This window comes from Numenius arquata, chromosome 6 (assembly GCF_964106895.1).
Source record: "Numenius arquata chromosome 6, bNumArq3.hap1.1, whole genome shotgun sequence".
In the NCBI taxonomy this organism is placed as follows: domain Eukaryota; kingdom Metazoa; phylum Chordata; class Aves; order Charadriiformes; family Scolopacidae; genus Numenius; species Numenius arquata.
In genome coordinates, this window is record NC_133581.1 from 3,723,518 (window position 1) to 3,734,350 (window position 10,833).

Here is a 10,833-nt window from a genome sequence, read left to right on the forward strand (position 1 = left end):
AGCAATTTGAGCAAAAGTCATTAACGTGTTACTCTTCCACCCACTAGCCTTTTTGGTTTATTATTGCGGTGGGAGGCGGGGAGGGGGGGGGGGACAGGAGGAGGATCTTGCGGGATTGGGTTGTGGTTTTTTTTTTTTTTTTAGAGCACTAATGAAAAATGCCCTGCAAATCCAAAATTGTAAAATGTCAGCTGCGATGCACTAGGCTCGGGACGACCTGAGATTTACTCGGAAGAGATCGCTATAATTACAAAAAGTAATTACGTTTTATCTCGCCTTCGCTCAGTGCTGGCGAAAGCATCTTTCAGGAGACTCGTAGCGTGTTCAGAGATATTTTTCTGCTACCACTTTTGTCTCGCAGCTCGTCAGAGGACACATTTTGCGGTGCATCCCCGAGAGGAAGGTTTTTCAGAGGGGTTCTTGGTTTAGGAGGGGCAGAATGATTTGGCCCGCAGGCGACCGTCCCCCCCCCGCCCCGCATATACTCCAAGACTGGGGTCCTAAATGTTTGTGTTTTCGTATTTTTACGTGAATACGGTGCTTTAATTATTTTAATTTCCAGTCGTTTACTTTTACTAAACATACTGGAACTACATGGCTGCCTGGAAGTGGCATTGCAGAAGAACAGCAATAAAGAATTAATTGTACAAACATTTATCATCCCCAGATCAAACTCTCCTTGTGAGGCTGGGGCTTAACTTGTGGAGAAGAAAAGGGGGAGGAAGGGGTGGTAATGGCGGAGAGGGGTGCTTGTGGGTTTTTTATGTGTTTCCTTTTATTCCAGACGACTATGTAATGAAAAGCCTTTTAGCCTTGGAGAACTACTAAATATTAAGCACAGTTTAAAATAGGGAGTAGTTTTCGAGGTCGTTCCGTCCTCCTGCCATTCCTTTTAGGAAAAGGTTATCCCTTCCCTTATTTTCCCACTAGTAAAAGCTTCCTTCCTTCCTTCCTTTTTTTTTTTCTTTTTTTTTTCTTTTTTTTTTTTCCCCTAAGATCTTTTTAACGTGTAAGAAAATCCTCTTGCTCTACATAAGAATGCCTTTAAAAATATTTTATGGACCTCTTCTTGTTCACCGATTCTGGAAAAAAAAATTTATATTGATCAAGGTCAAACGCTTGAATTCTGACGTGACTCACTTCAAAGGTGTATTTGTGTGCCCTTCGAGCACATTAATACTAATTATCTCTTAAACACTTCCCCAAAACTCCTACTGCCTGTTTCAGATGCAAATCTAATTAACGAGCTGCCTTTGAGTAGCACACAGGGCCAGCGTAATTCACTTGAGTTGTTGAACCTTTTGCCTTCTTTTATATTTATTTATAGGTAGCTCCATCATATTTTGAAAGCGTAGGCAGTTGTGTGAAGCTACATGGTAGCGAGTGCGGATCTGCCAGAGCTAATGAGACTTTCCAGGCACCAGAGTTGAGGAAAAAAAAAAGATTAACTCCCAACTTCTTGCAAATGCATTCAGGGACGTATGGAATAACACTCGCCGGGCCTTACTTTGTCTCAGTTAATTTAGAAATGACTAAATCTTTGAAAGACCAATCTAAATAATAATGCGTGTTATTTGTAACCGTGAACTGATTGATTTAGTAATAACTGTTTGCTTCCGACACCGGGGACAAAGCGGGGGGAGGTGGTGGTGGTTGGAGGGGGGGGGGACACGCCGAAGAAACCCTGACTCCTGGGTGAAAGCCATTAAAACGTGCTCGTCCCCTCCCGAGAAGCCAGGACCCGCACCCCCTTTTCCTACGCTTCTGCGTTTAACGTGCGCATTTTCAAAAGCCACCTCCCGAAGATGTTCGCTTCGAGCATCAGTCTCTTCCCCCCCCCCCCCCCCCGATCCCTCCCTCCCTCCCTCCCTCCCTCCCCCCTCCCCGGCTGCTGCGGGCGGGCCCGGGGGTGGTGGTACCCGGCGGAGGGTCCGCGGCTGCACCGCGCCTCTCCGCGGGGGGGGGGGGGGGCGGGCGGCGGCCGCAGCCAGCCTCCCCCTCCCCTTCCCTCTCCCCGTGCGGGGGTGTGCGGGTGTGTGGTGTGTCGGGGCGAGATGCTGTGTGTAATTTTATCCACGCTGCACTCTGGGAGTTCACACGAGACTGATACCTTTTGCCTCCTCTGCTTTGTATCAATTGGTCGCAGATCAGGCTATTGTTGCAGGAAGCTGCTTTTATTTCTATGCTCCGTCGATCAACTATTTTCCCCCACAGTCTCTTGCCGAAATTCAGTGGGTGTCTCTCTCCCTCCCTCCCTCTCTCCTCCTGCCTCCCTGGCTCTCATGCCTGCCGTCTGTCTAGCTGGAAACCCAAGGAGAAGGCTGATCACGGCAGCTCCATCTAATCCAAACAGCTGGGACTCTTCGGTGGCCTTTGCTGATGTCTATTGATTTAAGTAAATCTGAGACAGATAAAAGGGACAGATCGAGGCTGATAAAAACTTGCCGATGCTTCGCGGCTCGAACCAGTGTGTGCTCTGCAACTTTGGAGTGCTGCTAGCAAGACGGCTTTAATGGGACCCCTGGTGTCATTCGCTCCAAGCCTCCATCTCCCCCGCAGACTAAGCGCTGCGGCCATCATGCCACAATGGTTATAATTTGGATCTTGTTCCTGAGTTTGTTGCAGGAGCCGTGGTCCCAAGGGCGGGCCGCGGGGGTGGCCGAGGCCGCCGGAGCCTCCCCGAGCGACCCCCGGCCACGCCGGGATGCGGGGGGCCGCGGCGGCGTCTACGAGCACCTCGGGGGAGCGCCCAGGCGCAGGAAACTCTACTGTGCCACCAAGTACCATCTCCAGATCCACCCCAACGGCAAGATCAACGGCACCCTGGAGAAAAACAGCGTCTTCAGTGAGTACCGGGCACACCTTTCCCATCCCGCTTCCCCCGGGCCGGGGTGCGTGGGGAGGGGGGGGGTGTCTCTCCCTCGGACCAATTGCGTCCTGCTCCAGCATCACCGGGCAGGCGACTGGGGGTGCTGGGACGGTGCCGGACGGGGCGGTGGCGAAGCCGCTCCCGCCTCTCCTCCTGCTCAGCGCTGCCCCGGGGCCGGAGCCGCTGCCCGCCGGCTGGGGCTCTTCGTCGGGGACTGGGGGCAACCCCCACCTGCCTGGGCTTTCGCCCTTTTCCCTCGTCGGGCTTGGCGAGACCTCGACTCGGCGTTTCGGGAGCGGCCCCGCTGGCTCCATCAGACCTCTCAGCTCCCTTCCCGCGCCCTCGCACCCTCCGGCTCCCGCTCCGTCTCCGGGGATTCCCGGCGGGGGACTCCCGAGGGGACCCGGCTGGCGGCGGAGGGGCTCACTCCCCACGGGGCAGAGCGGAACCCCCAAACCTCAGCTCCTTCCCAAGCTTCCCACGACGGGGACCGGGAAGGCGCTCCTTCCCTGCGCATACCGCCCGACCTGTCACTTGCCCTCACTCCGCCGGGGCCTCCCCCCGCCAGCACGGCCCCGGACCGGACCGCTGGGCAGCCGGTGGCCTCACACCTCCCCGGGGCCGAGTCCCGGTGCCCTCCTCGACGGGTTGCAGGCTGCCCTCGCCTCCCTCGTCCCGCCCCAGCTTGTCTCCCGCAGGGGACTTGAGCTTCCACGGGCTAAATCACATCTGTCCCCTTTGACATGTGCCGGGGATCGGCAGTAATTAAGATGAAACGGGATATGGCGGGAGCGAGGGGGGGGGTTTGTGCGAGGGCGGCAGAAGGGAGGAGAGCGGAGCTCAGCGCTGCCGTTGCCCCGGGGGGAGCCCCGGGCGCCCCCGCACCCAGACCGGCCCCGGCCGCGGACACAGCCCGGCCTCCGCCCCGGCCCCGCCACCCCAGGAAGCGTAAATCCCGATTGGTGATGGCACACAGAGATAGGGAGACCTCAGGGATCTGTCTGAAGTCCATAAAGGAAAACCACTATTTCCTAGAGGAAAACCCCCTCGCTATCAAAGCCTGGAGGAGGCATCCTTCAGCAGCGAGCCAGTGCCTGATTCAAAACAGCTGTACCAAAACCACCCCAACTCTCCCAGGCCGGCAATCCAGCTCTGCAAAGGGGACAGGCCCCTGGCTCTGCTTTATCGTTGCCGAAAGGCAGGAATGGGTCTGGGTGCAAGGGCCACCTCTCATGTCCAAACACTTAAAGAAAGTACCGATCCATCGGGCCACAGCTGGATAACTGAGAGCAGAGTTTGAGTGAGAGAACCTAGAGAGCCCTGCACATACAATGCAACATCTCCTGAGACATTTGTGCCTCCATCAGCGTCATGGCACCTTTGGCTGGATGTAAACATTTTGGCAGGTAGTGTGCCAGCCTCGCCTGTGACACTCTTCTTGTATTTGAGACTCCATCTTTGATGGCCTGAAAATCTCCTCCCTTTTAATTTGGCTCAGACAGTCATATTGTCCTTGTCTGGAAGGCTACATTGACCTCCTAAATGACAAGTTCCTTTCATGATTATATACATGGCTCTAAAATGCAGCCGACTCACTCTGTTTTACCCTCTGGAGACCTCAGCAAGGGCTTTGTCCTGAAATGGACAGCTTTGTGACTGGTTTCAATAAGTCAAGAGCTCTTGTGTTCCTAAGCATTAAAGAGGATTTAAACTTTCTTATATACATATAGGATTAAGTGAACCTCTAGTTCACTGTCAGATCTTTTTCATTTTTGAAAGAGTTCAATCTCAATCAGACATCTAAGGATTTATTGTCAAGCTTGTCTCAAACAATTCCCACATCGTCATCGTTTTATACTGTTTCAAATAATAGTCATGTTTCATTCACATGACCACACTATGATTTTGGTGTGAAATCACACTCTGCAGGTAAGCAGTCATTCAAATGTATCTCAAAAAATTACACGTGATGAGGAGCAACAACATATCTCATAATTGTTTCTGTTTCTAGGTATTCTTGAAATAACTGCTGTTGATGTTGGAATCGTTGCCATCAAGGGCTTGTTCTCTGGCAGATACCTGGCCATGAACAAAAGGGGCAGACTTTACGCATCAGTAAGTTTTTCTTAAGACGGGCGTATGCCTGTCATTTCTTACGGGGAGAACAGGTCCAGTGGGGAGCACTGATTTCTTCTAAATAAACATTTATAGATAAAGAGTAACGTTATAACATATTTCTGTCTGGAATTATTACCGGCAACCAATCGGTATATTTTTGAAAGTGGAAAGAAGCTGTGTTCTTGCTTTATTGCCTGTACAGCCAAAGGCAGAAGAATGTGTTTGCCAAAGATATTTCACACGGCCAAAGTCCTGGGCAATTTGGTGCACCGATAAAGACTTCAGGAGCCAGCCTTTGCAGTGCAGAATGTCCATCTCTAGTCAAAATTATTCATATTTATATTCAGTGTGGATCTTGGACACTGGCAGAGAATATACACGTCAGATAAAGAATATTCAGAAGCAACTGAGTGTCTCTATCACAGGAAAGCAGCCTTCTGACGGGAGTTTCTTTGCGCAGAGCATTTGGTTGGGCAGTGGAAGAGTTCACAGGTACTAAAAGGCAAGGCTATAGCAAGGAAAGGAAGTATGAGAAGGTGCAAGAGGATAAAGGTGAAAATAAACACCTTATTCTACTTCTCGAATCATTTTTTGTCCTGGTCTTAGAGGTAAAATCTGGGCTCTACTGACATTAGTGGGAGCCTTTTCAGCCCAGCCAATATTTCCCCTCGGTGAATAAAGTACTTTAGCTTAGACTTCTTCACGTTCAGGGACACACTAAGGCGTATTTGTCAGTGTGTATCCACATTATCCACCTACTTGAATTTCTTCCGTTGTCTTTGATTACATCCCTAGCAATCTTGCGATCTCTTACTGTGTAATGGCCATACTGCGCAGTTTCTCCAGAAATCCTGTGGTATGGAAACAGATTTGAAGAGGGTAAAATATGGCTATGTGAAACTTGCTTCCTCCAACTAGTCGTTATATGTAATTCTGTTGATTTGAGCGGCGTGATATATCCTCGTGAGCTTTTTCCATGCGAATGCAACCAAGGTAACACAATCAACTCAGTTGCCTCCCTGGTTTAATGTATTTTACTCCACCTTTTCAAGAATGTTCTGATAGTGTTTACGACCCAGCTTCTGTCTGACGTGATTAAAGGATCTGTGTGCAAAGACGATGGTTCTTTGCTGGTGCAGGGAAGCAGATCACAAAACAATTTTGGCAAAGGAAAATGCAGCTGAAGTGTAATGAGGACATACTAGCTCTCCTATGCCAGAGCTAAGGCTGGACACTTCTGTGCTCCCAGTTAATATTCTGATTAAAATGGGCATCTTTTTCAATGGAGCTTCTCCATCAGCTCAGAGCCAGCGTCTACCCCAAAGAAATTAGTGGGAAGGATGAATTTTCAAGTTCTTTTTCATCTTTCTCTCTTTCTTGTTCAAAATAGATACGTCTTTCCTCCAGATTAATTAAACTGAATTAAAATAAGGCTAAACAAATTCTCGGCAAAAAGCTCCTCTCCTAGAGTGGAGGAAAGCCCAGAGTAGGGTAGCCCAGAGAGTCCTCTTCTCCTGGACTTCCCTTTCTAGCATGAGGAGCATCAGGCCATCCTGAAGTTTGTTCAGCTGTCAAGTGCCAAGGAATATCAGCCATGAAGGGTTTCTGTACAACTAGAAAATATAAATTTTGCTGTTCCAACTCAAGTTTGAGAGGGACTATTTCAGACTTGTGTTTCAGAGCTGGAAGGACAATCCAGGAAAAGCTATTCTACTCCAGCTTTTTTCACAGAAGCAGCAAAGGCTGAGGGCTCAGCTCAGGAGAAACTTTCTGGTTTTTCTTGTGTAGAAAAAACTGACCAACGACTTTATTGCTGTTACTGTGCCAGAAACCAGTGCACGACCCCTATTTCAAGTAAGAGTGATTCTTTGGGGATAATTATACATGGAGCACCTTATGAAATGGTATTGGAGTAATTCCATTAACCTTGGATCACCAATTTTCCCATGTCAATAAAATGATTTTGTTGACTCCGCAGAATTCCTTTGTGTCCTTAGCACATTGTGATAATCCTCTAGGTTTATCCTCTGTGACAAACCCTCCACAACCAGAATGGAGGCAGGCAGAGGAACAAATCTACCTACATATGGTAGTTGCGTGGGCTCCAGCACCACAGCATATGAAAACCTTGTCCTTGCGAGGAAGAGCACTTCCGTTTTACAGCTGTGAAGCTGAGACATGTGGAGTCTTTTAAAATCTTGTTAAATGCCTATCAGCATTTCTGGTGAGTGAACAGCGTAAAAGACATGTTGTTAATGGAGCCTAGGGCTTTTCTGGCCCCAGCCTGGCTACCCATGCCCTTTCCGTGTCCTCCACAGAGGCAGTGCTAAATAAAAAACCTCTGTAAAGACCGTGGTAGCAGTTCCCCTCTGCCTCTGTGCTTTACACGTGTTAAATACTGAAGTCTTAATCGCACAGGTACAGCAAAGATGATTTTGCAGTCAAGAAAAGATGTGCAGTGTGGGAGGTCCTTTATTTGCACCTTTTCTACTGTTCCCAGGGAGGAAGAAGGAGTTCCTCTTGCCAGGCTTCTGCACGTTGTTTTCTCTCAGATGAGGACCAAATTAAAAGGGGCAAATTTTGGCAGATCACGTAAAATGTGAGCACCCAGGATGGGTGTGTATTCTGCCTTAGAGTTTGTGATCCAGGAGCAGCCTAACATTGTGGAGCAACACACTGGTGGGCAGGGTCTACTTTCATTCTGTTCCATTGAAGCAAACAAAGAAGCTACATAAAGGCACTGTTTACTGCTCAAGTATCTGTAACAAACTGGATGCAGGTGTATCTAACTAATAATATACCAATTAAAGTGCCACATTTAATATTAAACTCTAGTATATTACCTTTTCAATAGATATCAAAGGTTGATAGGCAGCAATTAAATCATTTGTCCAGTTCACAAAAGGCACAAAAAAATTAAATTTACAGCTGAACAATCAACAGAGCTATTCATTCCTACTCACATGTCATTTTTTTGTTTTCAAATTGTTTTTTGCCCTCTTTCTGTCTCTGACCCACGGACTACGCTCACACTACTGGCAGCACCTTGTTGCACAGCAGTTCAGGCTCAGCACTTCTCTTCTACTTGCCTTTTGTAGCACCAGTCAGAGTTTTTCTCGCCACACGTGTTGCTGTCCTCATCCTAAAACTGAGTAGAGTCTTGCTTAAGACTTTAGTCCAATCTTATTGAGGTAGAAGAGAGCTATCGATCACCCGTACAGCCTTTCTTAAACTTTGTTATCTTTGCTTTACAGGAAAATTATAATGCAGAGTGTGAGTTTGTGGAGAGGATCCATGAACTGGGTTATAACACCTACGCATCCCGTCTCTACCGGACTGTACCTAACAGAGCTGGCACCAAGCGCAAAGCCAGTGCAGAGAGACTCTGGTATGTCTCAATCAATGGGAAAGGACGACCCAGAAGGGGCTTTAAAACTCGCAGGACACAGAAATCGTCTCTCTTTCTGCCCAGAGTATTGGATAACAAAGACCATGAAATGGTCCGACTGTTCCACACAAACGTGAAGTACCGAGAGAGCCTCCTGAAGCCCCCGAGCAAGAACCAGCGAAGAAGGAGAGGACGCTGATGGGAGTGGGGGGAGCTTCTATGGGGGCTGGAAGTGACTGAGAGTCTTCAAAATACTACTAAAAAAACTAACAGCTGTGATTGTATGGCAGGCATTAACATGGACATTTTTTATACACTGTATAATATAACTGAAAGTCACGTCACTTACTTTTAGCTATTGTAGAATTATTATCTGTGGTAAAAGAGGTGTGAGATAAACAGGCACATTCAAATGTAAATTAGTTGGATGTAATAATTTTGTCAATGACTTTCACATTTTCTTTTTAAAAAAAAAAAAAAATCACTTTCATTACTAGTACTTTCATTCTAACTCGCCATAGGGTATTATCACATTGACCCTGGCCTCCCAGAGCATGTGAATATTTTACACTTACCAATTTTGTGTCCACAGAGAAGGTAGCACTTTCATGGCTCTTTTGGTGGTTCCTCATAAATAGCTACATTCCTATTTTTACGGAATACAGGAGTTAGAAAACTGGTTTATTTTTAAACTCACACATATTTATTTTTATTTTATGATCAGCCAGTATCAAATATAGTTTTTCCAAGACTGTCCAAGAAAAGTGAAATTGTAAGCTACTTCAAACATTTCAACAGACCTACACATTACTAGATTATTCTTAATTTTTTTTAACTAAAAACCCAAAACACCTGGCCTTGTCACTTAAATAAATGAGTGTTGGTAAAGTGGCATTTGGACTGATGAAGCTTTAGCAATATATACCTGTTTACCGACTGATGAGCCGTCTCCTAAAATAGGACCCAAATATGATGAGAAAATTGAATTTGTGGTGTGGACCAAACTTGCAATATGGGAAAGTTCGGCATTGGGGATGAGAATCTTTATCAGGTAGTTCTGTTTACCTAAGTTTTCTACAGGAAGTCCTAGTTCTAGATTAAATATGTTTTAACTATTGAGGGGGAAAAAAACCAGTCATATTGTGTATACAAAAAACCTGTAGTGACTCCCTAATTTAAGGTGGCTGCCATGTTCTGTTTTTCCTTTATTTTAAAATGCTTGTTATTTTCACAAGGTAGTCCTAAACTTAAAGCTGCAAATCCAAACAGGGGTTAACGATCTTGAGTTTTGGTTCAATCCATATAAAAATATGTTTCTATACATTTTTCTACTCTGATTCTGGAAATTAACTTTTACAAAGTTGAGGGAACTTCACATCACAAGTTTAATTTTGAGCAAGGGGTTAAGTTTTAAAAATTTCTCTTGACATCCAGGAGATGATACAGTAGTGCAAAGATTTAGATGTGCTTGACAAGCACAAATAATGGTCATTTCAATGAGATTTGGGCTTGTGCTCTTTACTTCCTAGAGTTAGCCCCTAACACAGCACAGCTGGAGGAAAGAGAGACTGCACTGAAATAAACATTCAATCTGAATTTAACAAAAGATCTGTAAGTTAAATATGACATTATATAGAAAGAGATAGGTGCAAATCCCATTCCTGGTCATATTGACACAAAGGTCTTCTTGTGAGCTACCTACTGATTTACAGTATGATAATTTAAAACTAGGTAGTGAAAATCTTCCATCACTAAGGGGTGAATTCTGTGTGACACAAAAATAAAATGAGTCCAGAGAACGAGTTTACTAAGCCTAGTAGTTATAGATGTAGCACTACTTTCATCCCTATAAGGGTAAAAACAGGAGGGTGTCTCTGTACCAAAAAGTATGCTCCATTCTTTCAATCTTCGTATCTTTTCTGTAATATTCTGGCAAAGAAGGAAATTGTGTTTGAATAAGAAAGTCAAAATTCTTTGGTCTCTGCTTTCCTTTATACAGAAACAATGTAAAAAGACGCTTACATGTTGTACGCTAAATAATGCAATGTGGTGCACACGGAATAGACCTAGGTTTAAAAAAGGGTACAGAAAACCATGGACCGTGTTCCCAAATTTTCTCGCTTTTACAAAATAACTGAAAATAGCGATGGGATCTTCGCAGAAGTAATCAGGAAGCATCGTGTCAGGAGCCACTGAAAAAGCCGAGCAAAGAAGAAATGTAGAGACTGAAAAAGAAACAGAAGAATTCAGATTTTCTGTTCTATTTACTCTCCTGTGAACCACACAAGGTCCAAACTACTGCAGAATTCAAGGTGTCTTTTGAAAGTTGGCTGTATCAGTGAAGAAAATGAAGTTTTGTGTCCTGGGCGTGAGGGGTGTTTTGGGGACACTTTGTTGACTATGCCAGCTACCGTAGCTCAGCTCTGTATTTCCCTTGAGGCTGCTGGTGCGGGCTGAA

General features: G+C 46.1%; 1 protein-coding gene across 1 annotated transcript; it reads left to right on the forward strand.

Moving 5' to 3' along the window:
• Positions 1–2,586: 2,586 nt before the first annotated feature.
• On the forward strand, positions 2,587–8,574 carry FGF3 (fibroblast growth factor 3). Its single transcript, XM_074149710.1, has 3 exons — positions 2,587–2,845; positions 4,881–4,984; positions 8,242–8,574. The coding sequence occupies exons 1-3, from the start codon at positions 2,587–2,589 to the stop codon at positions 8,572–8,574; spliced, it is 696 nt and encodes a 231-aa protein (XP_074005811.1).
• Positions 8,575–10,833: the final 2,259 nt, after the last annotated feature.

Bases quoted from the DNA above. Each gene is read 5' to 3' on its own strand.
- FGF3 (XM_074149710.1), top strand. From the start codon at position 2,587: ATGGTTATAATTTGGATCTTGTTCCTGAGTTTGTTGCAGGAGCCGTGG. The intron at 2,846-4,880 runs GTGAGTACCGGG...TTCTGTTTCTAG, and splicing joins GGAGAAAAACAGCGTCTTCA to GTATTCTTGAAATAACTGCT. The intron at 4,985-8,241 runs GTAAGTTTTTCT...TTTGCTTTACAG, and splicing joins GGGGCAGACTTTACGCATCA to GAAAATTATAATGCAGAGTG.